At 32.8% G+C, this 15,137-nt stretch overlaps 2 protein-coding genes and 1 non-coding gene across 3 annotated transcripts; 1 reads left to right on the top strand and 2 right to left on the bottom strand.

Moving 5' to 3' along the window:
- Positions 1 to 8,974: 8,974 nt before the first annotated feature.
- Positions 8,975 to 11,092, top strand: K460DRAFT_308769 (uncharacterized protein). The gene is made up of 3 exons (XM_040930112.1): positions 8,975 to 9,374; positions 9,437 to 10,055; positions 10,106 to 11,092. The coding sequence occupies exons 1-3, from the start codon at positions 9,345 to 9,347 to the stop codon at positions 10,780 to 10,782; spliced, it is 1,326 nt and encodes a 441-aa protein (XP_040791020.1). The 5' UTR covers positions 8,975 to 9,344; the 3' UTR covers positions 10,783 to 11,092.
- Positions 11,093 to 11,506: 414 nt separating this feature from the next.
- On the bottom strand, positions 11,507 to 11,603 carry K460DRAFT_t22. The gene has a single exon. It is a non-coding gene; the product is annotated as a tRNA-Ala (tRNA).
- A 407-nt stretch (positions 11,604 to 12,010) lies between these two features.
- Positions 12,011 to 13,338, bottom strand: K460DRAFT_364448 (uncharacterized protein). Its single transcript, XM_040933013.1, has one exon. The coding sequence runs from the start codon at positions 13,138 to 13,140 to the stop codon at positions 12,274 to 12,276; it is 867 nt and encodes a 288-aa protein (XP_040791019.1). The 5' UTR covers positions 13,141 to 13,338; the 3' UTR covers positions 12,011 to 12,273.
- Positions 13,339 to 15,137: the final 1,799 nt, after the last annotated feature.

The following is a 15,137-nucleotide window of genomic DNA, read 5'->3' as shown; positions in this document are numbered from 1 at the left end:
TAAATAAAGAAATAGCAAAGTAAATTAGAATAAATTTTATTAATATTTTGCTTTAATTTTTAAACTAGGCTATAAAAACTTCTTTAAGTGCAAGAATAACCTAGCTAGTTATACTAGGCTATAATATAAATAGTTAGCAGTCTTATTTAGTAGCATATATAATTCTTAGCTTAAGGCATAACTTTATTTTTAAAAAATTATAGATAGGCTAGAAAAAAGCTATACTAAATATAGCTTAAAACAAGCTAGTTGTGCGTAGCGCAAAATATATAGTAATAAAAAAAAGCTATTTTTAAAAAATATTTTTAAAAATAAGGATAGTTTTAGGCTTAATATACGCAGCCTTGCTATAATAAAAAAAAAAAAATTCTAGCAGCAATAACAAATTCTATAAAATAATAATTTAGTATTTAATTGCTATTTTTTAAAAATAAAGCCCTAACAATACCCTGCTAGAAAAAAAATTAATAAAAAATAGATTAAAATTGCTAAAAGAGCTAAAGGAGTTTTAAAACTTATTTAATAATAGTAAAGTAAAAAAGCTACTTTTATATTAAAAATGCTTAAACTATTATATTTACTTATAGTAAACTAAAAAAAGTAATACTTTATATTTACTATAAGAACTTTTATACAGTATGCTTTAAAATTATTTACTAAAATTATAAAAATAAATTATAAATTTAATAAATAAAGAATAAATTTAAGCTAGCTTTTTTTTAGTAGGGGTACCTGTTTTTTTTATATATAAGCTTTTAGGGGGGTAGCACTTTTATATAAACTACTAGGCCTTAAATAAAATTATAAAAGCAGATTAGTACTTTTTGCTTTTTATTAAAAAAATTTTTTAAATATTATTTAATGCTAGGTAGTTTACAAAAGTAGATATCTGCTTAGTATTTTATTATTTATAAGTAGCTAAAAAAAATAAATACTTAACTACGTTCTAAACCTAATTTAGCTTTTATAAGTAGTTAGTATACTTAATAAGCCTAATTAAAGCGCTTGCTTTTTTTTAATAATATATTAATAGAGCGTTCTAAGAAATATTAGGGGATTATACTATAGTATATTTAAATAATATTCTAATATATTTAAAAAGTACTTGCAAAAACTATATAAAAAAAGTCTACTAAATTTTTATACTACTTAAAAAAGCTAAATTAAATTTAAATTTAAAAAAATGCGTCTTTGCTATATACAAAGTCTAGTATCTAAAGTATATTATAAAAGTAAAAAAAGTAGTCTGCCTAAATTTTAAAAAAATTTAAGCAATTTAGAAGTAAAAGCTACTTACTATAATATAAAAAATATAAAAGTTCCTAAGATTTGCAAACTTCTACTAGGATTTTATTTTTTAATTTTTCTAAATAGCGGGGCTGCTATATTCTTTAATAAAAAAAAGCGCTTTATTTTTATAAGGAAAAGCTTAGTAAGTAGTTTTTTAAATGCTAAAAAATACTTTTATAGCAAGGCTAGTACTAGCTTAGTAAAATTTTAAAAAAAATATAATTATAAAAGCAAACTGCTTTAAATAAGCATTAGAAAAATACTTATTTTAAGTTATAAAAAGTATTTTATACTTTATTGCGTACTACTTAGCAGCTCTTATTTTAAAGTAATAAAACTATACAATTTATAATAAAAAGCTAATTATAGTAGTATAATGCTTAAAAGCGTAGTTAGCAGAATTTTAAAGCATAAAATACTTATTTATAATACTAATAAACTATAAAAACTTAAAATATTTTACTACTTTTTGCACGCTTAGCGAACGCTAGTATAAATAAATAAAAATACTATTTTAGTATAATTTCTATTTGTAGTTTTGCTTAGGCTAAATAGTAGTTTACCTAAATATATTAAATTAATAAAAATAAAATATTATAATAAAGTTTTTTTAAATATTTTAAGTTATAATACTTATTAGTATAGCAGCAACTTAGAGTAGTAAGGATATAAAAGCTAAACTAAAACTATAAAAAAATTACATTTTTATAAATAATTATATGCAGGCTTTATAAAATAAAGCTATAATTTAAAATAAAATGCATAATATCTAGTTTAAAGTAGTATAAAAAAGTAATTAATACTTTTTACTAAAAGCAAAAACTTTATAGTAAATTAGAAATTGCATAGTTAGCGCGCATAATACTTTATTATAAAAAAAAATAATATAAGTACTAGTATAAAAATTACTTACTACTATAATTATTTAGCAGGCTTATAAGTTTAATTTAGCTAGGCACTTAAAAAAAAATACAATATTTTAAATAATATAGTATAACTATTACTAAAATAGCATATTTAAGAATGTTGCCTAGTATATTTAAAATTACTATTATTATAAAGCTTATATATTTTAGAAAAAGCAGCAGAAACTATTACAACTTTTACTAGTAGCAGACTAGTTTTAGTTATAAATTTTTATAAATTTTATAGTAAACTTGCTAGCAAAAAAGGAAAAAGCCTTATACTACTTATTAATTATTATAGATTACTTTTCTAAATATATTTAGTTAAAAATACTAATTTTTATAGCTACTAAGTACTGCGCAGCAGTTTTCCGCAATATATAGTAAAAATTTTATAAATTTCTATTTTCTATTATTACTAATTATAAGTTAGATTAGTTAGGGAAGTTCTAAACTATGCTATATAAATTTATAAATATAACGCAGCTTTTTTTTACTACTTATTACTTTTAAACTAATAGTAGTATAGAAAGGGCAAACTAGGAAGTATAAGCAGTATTAAAAGTAGTAATTTATTTTAAGCAAACTAATTAGCTTAATTACTTTTTAGCCTGCTAGCTAGCCTTAAATAATAAAAATTTTATAGTAATAAAAGTAAGCCTAAACTTTTTTTTTAATAAATATACAGCAGACTTGCTTTAATAGGTGCTAATAGAAAAAAAGAGCTAGACTATACTTAAAAAATATATAGTATAATTCCTAGATTACTTAAAATAAAGCACAGAACTAGTATAAGCTGCTATTTTATTTATATAATAATATTAGTAAAAAATAATAAACTAAGTGTGTTAGCTAGCAGAGCGTTTTTAAATAAAAAACTATATTTAGTTCTTTTTATAAAATATAAAAACAAATTAGCCTAGTAATAAGCTTAACTAGCTGCAGGCCTAATATATAATTATAGTAATACTTACTTTTTTAACAGTTACTCTAGATTTGCTAGGGGATTTTTATAAAATAGTATATATAAACTTAGTAAAATAAGCCGCAACTAACCTATTACTAAGCTAGAAAAAAAAAAATAGCTAACTAAATTTAGAGCTTATTTTTAAAAAAGAAAACTTTTTTTTTTATAAATAAAAAATAAAAAAAATCTTTAATATTAAGAATGCTAAGGGAAAAAATAAAAAAAAAGCCTTAGTTAAATAATAAGGCTAGCTAAACCTAACTTAGTAATTTCTAGAAAATATAGAAAATATAATAGCACTAAACTACTATTATAAAAAAAAAAAAAAAAATATATTACTAATAAAAATAAAAAGTATACTAAAAAAAGTAAGGTACTATATATTCTTCTAGCTAAAAAAAGGCAAAAGCTGCCTTAAGCCTAGATAAAAAAAAAAATATAAAAGCAGAAAGCCTTACTGCAGCTAATAAGCTAGCCTAAATTAAAATAAAATTTTAAAAAAAAAAAATAAAAAAAATATAAAAGCTAAAAGCTATACCGCAGCTACTTTAAACTAGCCTAAATTAAAATAATAAAAAGCTTTAAATAGAAAAGAGGCAGGAAAAATACAAAATTTAAAAAAAAAATTTATTCTTTTTTATTATAAAAACAGCTAGACTATTAATGCTTTTTACTACTATAATTATAGCAAAAGCAAGTTTTTATAAAACGCTAAGTAGGCATAGCATAGTTTTGCTAAAAGGAAAAAAGAGGAATATTTAAGCCTAAAATAAAGCAGCCTAAAAAAGTACTACTTAAAGCTTAAGTTTACTAGGTAGACGTAGTATTGCTAAAGCAAAAAAAACTAAAATAGAAAAAGCTAAATAATAAATTGCTAGGACGTTTAGGGCTAGAAAAGTAAATAAAAAAAAAAAATTTAAACTAGTTTAAAAATAGCGCTGCTAGTAAAAATTAACTAAAAAAAACTAGGGCGGAAGCTAAGCCTAGGGCAGAGGCTAAACTTAGAGTAAAAGCTAAACTTAGGGCAAAAGCTAAACCTAAGGCAGAAGCTAAGCTTAAAGCAAACTTATTAACTTATTTTATATTAAAAAAAAAAAAAACTTTTTAAAAAAAGAATATTTATACTAGTATTAAAAAAAAGTAAAAGAAGAATACTAATTATAAGTAATAGGCAATTAGTTACAATAGCTATAGGAAAGCTTAAAAAGTTCTTAATAAACTTAAAAAAAAGTTAGCTTATTACTGCTATTAATAAAACTAATAAAAAAAATATATTAAAGCGCTTTTATATTATTGCGCTAAAAAAACTATTTTAAAGCTAATTTATAAAACTTAATTTGCTAAAAAAGATGCGCAAAAGCAGACAAACTAGCTTAAATATAATAAAAAAAAATTTTAAAAAAAAAAGAAAATACTTATATTAATACTAGTAAGCAATGTGTTTATAAAAGTTTAAAAAATATTAAAATAAATATTTTAGCCCTTAATACAAGTATAGATTAAGTTAATAGCTTAACTTATAGTATTTGCTATACTATTTATATATGCATTTAGTCTTTAACTAGTATAGTTATAAAATAAAATATAAAAAATAATAGCTAAAGCTTTTTTTATAATAGTGCAAGGGGAGTTACCTATAGCTTATTTAAGGCTATAAGCAGTTTAAAATAAAAATAAGGCAATAGCATTATAAATAGCAGCGTTGCAGATATTTTTATAGTAATAATATAATATATAAAATTAAAAATTAAACTAGTAGTGCGTACTAGTTATATAACGCGCTAAATTAGTACTATAAGTACTTTAAACAATAATATATAAATTATTGTTAAAGTTAAACTTATTGCAGTAGTTTTACTAAGCCTAAAAAGCCTAGTAAAAATTAGAGTGCATAATAAAAAGAATATTTTTATACTTATATATTTTTTTGCTTTAGTAGCAAACAGAGCATAACTAACTAAGCCTGTTTTAGTATTTAGTATAACTAAATTTTTTTATAATACTAATATACTTAGTATATATCTAGCTTTAAGTAAATATTGCTTTAAGTTTTTTATTATTAAAGTTACTTTTAGTAATATACTGCCTGGATTTGCGCACTAGCTTAGCTAAAGTACTTAATTAAAAAAAAATTAGCTTTACTATAGTGCTATATAAAAAAATAGTATATATTTTAGCAATAGCTACTAAGACTGCTACAACTGCTACTAGGTAGGCTACTACTACTATTTAGAACAAAAAATTAAAAGCTAAAAATAAAGTTGCAAGTTGCTATAGCAAAAAAATAGGCAGCGCTATAAGGCTAATATAAAAAGAAAAGCTTATAAAATAAAAGTATAAAAAAAAGTAAAAAAAAAGTATACAAAAATAGTTTTAAAAAAAAATAACTAAAAAAAAAAAATTATAAGTTTTTGCTTAAAAGTTTGCTTAAGTTTAGTATAAGCTATTATTATAAATATATAAAAGCTAATAATTTTTAAAACTACCTAGAACTTTTTTAAAAAAAAATTATACTAAAATACTATAAAAACTTAATAATATCGCAACTAGCCTAAGGCCTAAAAAAAAAGGAAAACTTTTTTTAAAAATAAAGGAGTATATTATAGCTTAGGCTTTAGCCTAAGCTTTAGCATTTATAAATTAAAAACTTTAGCAAACTTTAGCAATAAACTTTTATATAAGTAGCTAGAAATTTTTGTACCTTTTTAAAGTATATAATACTATTATTTACGCTTAGAATAGAACAATCCTAAGGCTAGTCTATAACAAAAATTAGCTATTAATAGTATGCAATAAATAGGGCAAATACTATAATTATTACTATATTAGTAAAAAGTAAAAGCGCCCTAAAGTAGCATTATTAAAAAGTAATTATTAAATATAGTTTTACTTTTTTGTAGAAAATAATTGCAGCTTAAAAAATTAATAAAAAGTTAAATAGTACAAAAATAGAGCTAGTATTACTTATAATTATTTTTTAAAAAAAAATATAATAGTAATTGCGTTATATTAGCAGGCAACTTAAATTAATAAAGTAAAATAGTATTTTTAAAAGCTGTAGCCGCGCGTTTATAACATAAAATAAGTACTATTATTAATTTAAAATATTTTTTTAAATGCTAAATTTACTTATTAAAATATTATTAATAAATATTATTTATAATAGTATTAAGAGATAGGCGCGCAAACAAAAGTAGAAGTATTAGTAAAAAAATTAAAAGCTAAAAAGTACTAATATTAGTAAATTAATTTTATAATAAATTTATAATATTAAGGTTTAAAATTTTGCATATAAGCTTATTTTAAATTTATATTAATAAACTTTATAATATTAGGCATATAATTAATAGCAATAATTATTTTAATTTTTTTATATTTATTTATTTTGCGTGCTTTTAACTATTTAAAAGCTTTTTAAATATTTTTATAATTAATTATATTTTTAAAATAAATTAATATAATTACCTGCTCTTTAATTTAGTTAGCTTAAATAGTAATAATTAAACTACGCACTTTAGTATTATACTAATAAAGTATAAAAATAAAGTAGTTTTTACTTAAGTATTAATACAGTTAAAAAAGCTATTTAAAGTTAAAAATATTATAGTATAGTTTTAAGTAATAAATAATAATCTAGTATTTATTAATATATTAAAAAAAATATTTAAATATTTTTGCATTTTTATATGCTACTAGTATATAAATAAAAATATTTAGTTATACTTAAAAACTATTCTACTAACTAAATTTAATTAACAGCAAGAAAGTTAAACTTAAATTAATAATAATAATATAAAAAAGTTTATAAATTTTTATATTAGGCTAATTAATTTACTAATAGTTGCTAATTATAAAACTAACTTAGTAGTAATTAAAGTATTTTTAAGCTAGGCTATAGCCTATTTTTAGAAGTATTAGCTAGCTTATTATACAAAAAAATTAATAAACTACTTTATTAATACTAATTTATATTTTAGCTTTACTAAAACTAGTAAAACTAAAAATACTTATTATATTATTAAAAACTAGCTTGCTAGCAGCTAGGCTAATATTTTATAATTATTTTACTATTTTTATATATTTTACTATAAGTATGCTGCTTATATATTACTTTTAAATATATAAAGTAATTTTAAACTCTGCTATAATTACTAGTATTTAATTTATATAAGCGTGTTTTATTAAATAATATAATACGCTTTAGCTTTTACTATTAAATAAATAGTATACGCTTGCAATAAGCTTTAATAATATTAATAAAATTTTAACTATAAGCTAATTATTTATAAAAGTTAGTATATATTATTATATAAGCTGCTTTATTAGTACTAACTATTTAAGCTGCTAAAAGAGTTAGCTATATTTTAGGCAAGCAATTACTATTAATATTAGTAAATTAATTAATTGCAGGCTTTATAGCTTAAGCTAAGCAAAATACTACTTAAATTATACTTAATTTTAATTTGTAAGCAAGTTATAAGCTATTAATAAAATGCTAGTAAGCACAGTAATTATTATAAGCCTAGTTTATCGACAGCTACGGCGAGGGCAAAGAGGCCCTCTAAGGTCGGTTACAAAAATCAAGCTGCAAAAATTTGGATTTTTACCTAGGTGGGTGACCAAATTTGGCAAAAAAGAAGAAAAATACAGCTTTTATTGTTGGAAACTGCAGGATTTGAACTCAGTTTACTGCATATAATTCGGATATAATTCGGGTATAATCTCGGGTATAATTCGGATTTAATTGGACAATTTATTGAACTTGGCTATATAGTTAACTGAATTATTAAGGTTTTTAGAGCCGTAGAAGCTTTTCCTTAATAGGCTACAATATTCGAATTTAACTACAATTGTATAGCTGCAACAGCAGCTCAGACCTCTATTTTTTAAAAAAAAAAAAGCCTAGTTTATTTAAGCGTTTTAATAATAATAATATTATAATAATATTATTATTATTTTTACTAGCTTAAATAGCGCAGCAAACTATAGTACTAGCTAAAAATTTTATAGTATAACGGCCTAGTATAACTGCAATAATACTATTAATTATACTAATATTATTATTATTACGCTACTAACTTTAACTATAATTATAATAATTACTATTTTAATAACTATTATAGCTACTATTTTAACTACTACTGTAACTATAGTATCTAGCTAATAATTGCTTTATTTATAATTAAAATTATATTATACTATAGTAATTGCTAGCGCAATACTATAGCTTATATAAGCTTTACTAGCTAGCTTTATAACTATTATTAATACTAATAATATTTTATTAATTACTACTTTACCCTTACGCGGTACTACTAATTTATAATATATAATTAATTTTAATTATAATAAGTTTTTTATTATTTTAATATATTTTAAATTACTATATAAATAATAGTTGTAATTAATTTATAAAAAATAATAATTTTAAATTTAGTATACTAAGCAGGCAATATAGTTAGGCAGGCAAGTTAATTTTATATAATATTAATAATAAATAATAATTAATAATTGCGATTAACTGCAAAGTATAAAATTATATATTTTATTATATTTAATATACTGCGCTATACTTATTTTACTTATAATAATATAGTAATTTATATATAAACTAAAGTGCTAAAAAATTGCGCAGCATGCCTTGGCTGCATAAATTTATACTAGTTTTAGTAATAAGGGTAGTAAATACTTTACTATCGGGGTGGTGCTTAACGTCTCCCCACTGGAGAGTCGTTGAAAGGGAGAGCGACTAAATAAGCTCCACACCTTCCCCTCTTGGCACCACCCAAAAGTCAAATGTCCGCCTCCCACCCCTGCAGAGTCGCGTTCCTGAAGATGATGCAGTCCCCACTGGGTTAAGCAGGGCAGGGTGCATTTCTAAAAACCAATGCGAGGCTGCGAGCCTTGACGTCTTCTTGCCCTCCAATCCCTTTCATAACGTTGACCATTGATCTTTTGCTGCGACGTTGAAGCGGCATATCCATACGACCACCCTCTTCTTTGCTCCTTTTTTTCTAGACCCTATCGTCCGAACGGCAAGCAGCGGAATCCACCGCCACCCTACGCTTGGACATTGGATTTCAAGGCGATGCGTGTGAATACTTTCTTTGATTCATAGGCCCCCTACATCGTCGGATAATACTCGCTTTTGGCGTTGGTCCTTCTTCTTTTACACATGCACAATGGCTCCTCGCGATGCCAACTGGATAGATGTAAGTCACACCCGCTCAACCCCGAGCGCCCGTGTTACTATACCTAACACCGTATCCTATAGGGCCTCCGTGGCATAGCTTCATTCATGGTCGTCAGTGGCCACCTATGTACTGCTCTGGTACCGTGGCTGCACTCGCCAGCGGCCGATCCTAAAACCGCACCGCACCTCTTCCAACTACCCTACTTCCGCCTCACCGTCGGAGGCCGCAGCGCTGTGGCGATATTTTTCCTCGTTACAGGATACGTAAACTCGATAGGACCAATAGGCAGATCGCGCGCAGGGAACCACGATGGGGCTTTCACAGGCATCGCGAGGAGTGCCCTGGCGCGCTCAGGGAGGCTTATCCTGCCCACCATGGTTGCAACCTTTTTGACCTGGTTCCTCGCCAACACAAACGCATACCACATGACCAAGCATGTCGATTCGACGTGGATACGACAGGGCTGGCATCGGCAAGAGCCTACACTATGGGAGGCCTTCCTCTCGTTGTTCAAAGCGGAAGTGGAAACATGGACAATTGGCTGGAATGACTACGATGGCACACAATGGACGCTGCATTTGTTCTTGGGAGGTAGCATGCTCGTGTACACGACCATGTTTGCCACTGTCCTGGTCAAGCCGAAAGCGCGCTTCTTGGTCTACGCTGTGCTGTACCTCTACTTCTGGCAGCTCGGCGAGGGTAAGCAAGCCTGTAACCGGAGATTTAGGTGTAGTAGCTGACATTCGCAGGACTCGCAATCGGCGCACTCAAAGGTCTGAACATCGTCATGGGCATGTTCGTAGCTGAATTGCACAACCACTACAAGGATTCTGCGACATCAGTCCTTCCAGCCCCGATCCCCGCGCTTATGATTATCGTGGGCATGTTCATCGCAGGCTATCCTCAAGACTCGCCCCAAAACGCACGTTGGTCGCACGTCATGCAAAAGATCATGCATAGTATCACCGTCGAGAATGCCGACGTTCGGCGATACTGGGATCATATCGGCGCCTCGACCGTGTTGCTCGGCATCTTCTTCTCGCGGAACGCCCGCCGCGTGCTCACCTCACCCGTCTTTAATTTCCTCGGCCATGTTTCATTTCCGGTCTACCTTATGCACAACACCTTCATCAAAACCGTCCTCACCTGGATAATTTACCTGCCGTCCGCCATGAACCCGCCCAAGAACGAGAAAGGAGAGCAGCTGGATCTCCAGCGCGGCTCAACTACACACATCTTTATCGCCGTTGCCATTTTCTACTATATCTTGTATCGGTGCGCGGCGTTATGGGTGAAGCATATTGACCCCATCTGCGCGAACCTGGTCAACATGGCGACCAAGTGGGCGTACGGCGAGCCTCAGCCGCGAGAAAACAGGCCGATATTAGGCAACGCGAGCACTGAGAAGACTGTTCTTCCCTCATGATACCACTTCTATGCATTTTACGCTCTTTCAGCCCGTGTTCTTGCTACATTCTTGTTGATCCCTTTGGAGCTGGAGCCTCCCATAGCTATGCATCGTTTTAGTACCATTCTTTCCCTTTTGTCAAGGACATATTTCTAAAGCGATGCCGCGCCATTGGGCGAACGAGCAAGCGATCTATCTATCACTACACGGAGTTGGGTTTGGGGCAATCTATGGAAACAGCTGCGTCAAGCTTCATGTTCAGTCTGGCTTGGTATACCCCATAATTTTGGACGTTGGGTATCTAGTTGTTGTGTTGGGTGGATCGACGGGGGAGATTGAAATAAGACGGTGTGATACCTAGAGTAGAAGAAGTAGACGACTGTTTAGCATATGAATGAACAGATAACAACTCAAATAATACAATGAGAGTCTTGGCTATTATATTCCTGGGAAGTTACTTCATAACGAACCTATATAGTGAGCGTGCGTGCCAATGAAAGTGAGAAACGACGCTTTCGCCAGAGCCACAGACGGTGCACATTAACAAAACTTTGGCGGTTCGTGTTAAGCAAAATAAATGAGGGTTTGCATGCCTCTAATTACCCCGAAGCTATGAAGTTGGGTGGTCCAAGGGGGGTAGGGAAATATACGCATCCACCCTGCGGCCCCAAACCTTCCACCACCAAAAACGCGACCAACACCCAACGAGCCATCGAAAAAATACAAAAGCAAGGCAAAAAGATGGACTCGCGGGGAATCGAACCCCGGACCACTCCCAATCGCTGTTCCAGGTGTTCTAGAGATGCTAAGGGAGTATTATACCACTAAACCACGAGCCCGTGTTATTTGATGGAAGAATGGCGACTTTGAAGCAGTATATTCGAAGTTATAGATTTACAGGCAACAAACAGCATTGTTGAAGCTCGATTGGAAGCCATGAAAGTAGCGGGGTGGTGGTGGGGTCGTACAATCCGAGTTTTTCTGCGTGTGGGGCGCACCGAAGTTGGCCTGCCGCACTGGTCCGGTACTCCCGCTTCCTTGGTGCGATTTGCTTGCTATCTTTACGACATCTTCGCGCGCCTTGTTGGTATGCTTACTATAGCATTCTGTTGTATTTAATAGGAGGATTCAGGTTTTGTCTACTTACAAGGGTAGTAGTCTTGGTGAAATGCTATTATAGAGCGGTGACATAATAGGTACATCAGAAACCACTATAACTACCGCCTACTAAAGACCTCCCCGCGTAGTTAAAACCAAAGAGACCGAGCACTAGGCCGTATTCACATGTTCTTTATTGATGCATGAAGCCTAACATTTGTTCAGCTCCTTCTACATTATATATAAATCGCAAACATCTCCGCACTTCATGAACCTTACAGAACTAGCGATAGCTCAACGTGGGTAGGCGCTTGGGAAATTCTCTTCCAGTGCTGAGATATCTGTGAGTAGCTGCACGAGGCTTCTAAAACAAACGCTCTAGGCTACATACGACCACGTAAAGCGACAAATTCACACGTCGTCAAGTTCATTCTCCTCCCCTGAAAAACGAAATGTGCAGCCTCGAACGAGCTGGCCTCGGTATGCGCCGTCCTTGAACACGATAGGAACCCTCACCACCTCGTATTTTGCTGTCTCATACACGAGTAAGGCGTCTTCTTGGTCTCGAGACATGACCTTACAGGCGCAGCCGTCCACTTGTGTGCCGGGACTGTTGACTAAAGCCTGATACTTCTTGCCCCAAGTTCGGAGCTTTCCACCGCTTACAGTAGCCCGGAATAACACTGGTATATCTTCCGGCACGCAGAACAATTCGGCCAAGAACTGGGAATTAGCTAGGGTACCGTAAAAGAAATACCACACTGGGTACTGATCCTGCGCTGGAGATAGTGCGGGTTCCATGAGGCTTTGAGGGCGGAGATGTGGCATCGTTGTGTCTACACCTAGAGTGGGGTAGGCGGAGAAGGGTGAAAGCTCCTTGTAGGCCTTGTTTATAGGTGCAAATATGGGGCAAAACGATGGAAATCTTGCGGTGAGCCAGCTCTTAATTTCAGGTATGTCTCGTTCGTTGACCTGACAAAACTGAGCGATTCCGTCCTCACCCTCTCCTATAATGATTTCTGGCTGCGAGGGAAGGATGGCAGCAGAAGAGAGTACGGCCGGGGTGATAGGGCTGTTGAGCTTGAACAGATACTTCATGCTGCGAGAACTACTCCTCGCTCCTATACTGGACTTTTGGTCCTGTTTGTAGACCTGAAGAACTTGCTTTGTCGCGGAGGACAGAGTAGGTGCGGTTGTAGGGTTGAGTGGTGGCCCCTCGTGATTGAGTTCGCCGAATGCGTCCAAGGCCTCCTGATCGAGACCGTCGAAGTAGTCCATGAGTGTGGATTCGTACTTTATTGTTTGTGAGAGGAAAGGCGCGAGTGTTGTTGTACACTAAAGAAGCGAATTATGATATATGGTCGTTCAGGTAGAGCCCCAGCTTGAGTGTAGTATAAGTGGGCAAACGCGTGTGTCGGTGTAGGGAGAGGGAATAATAGAGACGGAGCAGTGATAGTTATTTACACAATACGAGCAATTTTTCTTTATGAGAGGATTTCCAAAGTGCCCACACTATTGCTAGTTCTATAAAGTTACTTTAAATGCGGAGATGTTTGTACATTCATTCTTATAGGATAGGTCGATACGTCAACCATGGTATCAAAGCTCATCATATTTTTCCTGATTGGTTCGCAACACCTGTCAGCCTTGCACAGCACAATATCAAAATTAATAAGATAACCCGGAAATTCCAATTCTAAAGAGATAGTAATGTTGGTCAATTTTCTATCAAGGAGCGGTAGCCTAGCTAGGTACATGGGGAAAAACCACAACGACTGCGAAAGTCTTAACAGCCATGCCCCACGGCACAACTTTCGAAAAAAGGAAAGGACCGAAATCTCATCTGCGGAGAGCAGACAGTTTACAGCTGCTGCCACATAACAGACAAAACATATTATTACTGCGAAATTGAACTTCGACACTTCGCGCGTCGTCAGGGCGCAACGTCCTATGCCAATGGAATTTGATTCCAACATAACTCTGCTGCGCCCTTCAAGTCCCACGAATATTTCCCACCAGTTTTAAAATTGTCGTAGTCTAGGGCTATTAATTAGGAGGCTTAGGGGATGCTGGATAACCGCTCGACGAGGGCGTTGGCCATGGACCTTGGGTGCTGTGTGCCGCTGAGGAGCTACTATGGAAAAGTAAGGCTGATGAAGAGAGGCTGCTTGGTACTGGTGTTGACGAATGACTGGAGGTACTAGATGTCGCCAAGCGGCTGCTTGATATTGGTGTTGACGAATGACTTGAGGTACTAGATGTCGCTAAGCGGCTGCTTGATACCGTTGTCGATGAATGACTCGGCGTACTAGATGCTACTAAGTGCCCGCTTGATGTCGGCGTCGACAAATGGCCTGGGGTGCTAGATGCAACCCAGGAGCTACCTAATGAGTAGCTTTTCAGGTACAATGCTGATGAAGAGGATACTGATGTTGAAGAAGGGATTGTAGTGCTGGGTGCAGGCAAGGTGCTGCTCGAAGATGATGTTGACGAAGACCTCGAAGTACTAGATGAAGTGCTTGATGAAGTGCTCGATGTCGGTAAGGCGCTACTCGACGGCGGTGTGGAAGAAGGCCTTGTAGTGCTGGCTAAAGAGGTTGGAGAAACAGTGCTGGACGAAGGCCTTGGAGTGCTTGAAGACGGACTTGAAGTACTCGATGAAGGTCTTGGGGTGCTTGAAGTACTAGATGAAGGCCTTGGAGTGCTTGAAGTGCTTGAAGTGCTAGATGAGGACCTTGGGGTGCTGGAAGAAGATCTAGGAGTGCTAGAAGAAGACCTAGGAGTGCTTGATGAAGGCCTTGTAGTACTTGATGGAGGCCTTGGAGTGCTGGATGAAGGCCTTGGAGTGCTGAATGGAGGACTTGGAGATGAAGGTCTTGAACTGCTGCGTGGAGCGCTTGGGTGCTGGGTTGGGTAGAGCAACAATGCGGATGAAGAGATTGGAGTGCTGGATGCCGGCAAGATGCTGCTGGAAGGTGGTGTTGACGAAAGCCTTGGGGTACTAGATGTCCCCAGGGAGCTTGATCGCACACTTGAAACGGATGTTGAGGAACTATGTGTGGTGCTTGAAGGCCTTGAAGAGGAACTAGGGGTTGGGCTTGAAGACCTTGAAGAGGAGCTAGGGGTTGGGCTTGAAGACCTTGAAGAGGAGCTAGGAGTTGGGCTTGAAGACCTTGAAGAGGAGCTAGGAGTTGGGCTTGAAGACCTTCCAGAGACGCTAGAGGTTGTGTGTGTAGTCGACACAGAACTCGGGACCCAGCTCGAATATGGAGACG

The sequence above is a fragment of the Cucurbitaria berberidis genome (assembly GCF_010015615.1).
Source record: "Cucurbitaria berberidis CBS 394.84 unplaced genomic scaffold K460scaffold_2, whole genome shotgun sequence".
Taxonomy (NCBI): domain Eukaryota; kingdom Fungi; phylum Ascomycota; class Dothideomycetes; order Pleosporales; family Cucurbitariaceae; genus Cucurbitaria; species Cucurbitaria berberidis.
The sequence above is the reverse complement of the archived record's forward strand: the minus strand, read 5'-3'. Positions and strand labels throughout refer to the sequence as shown.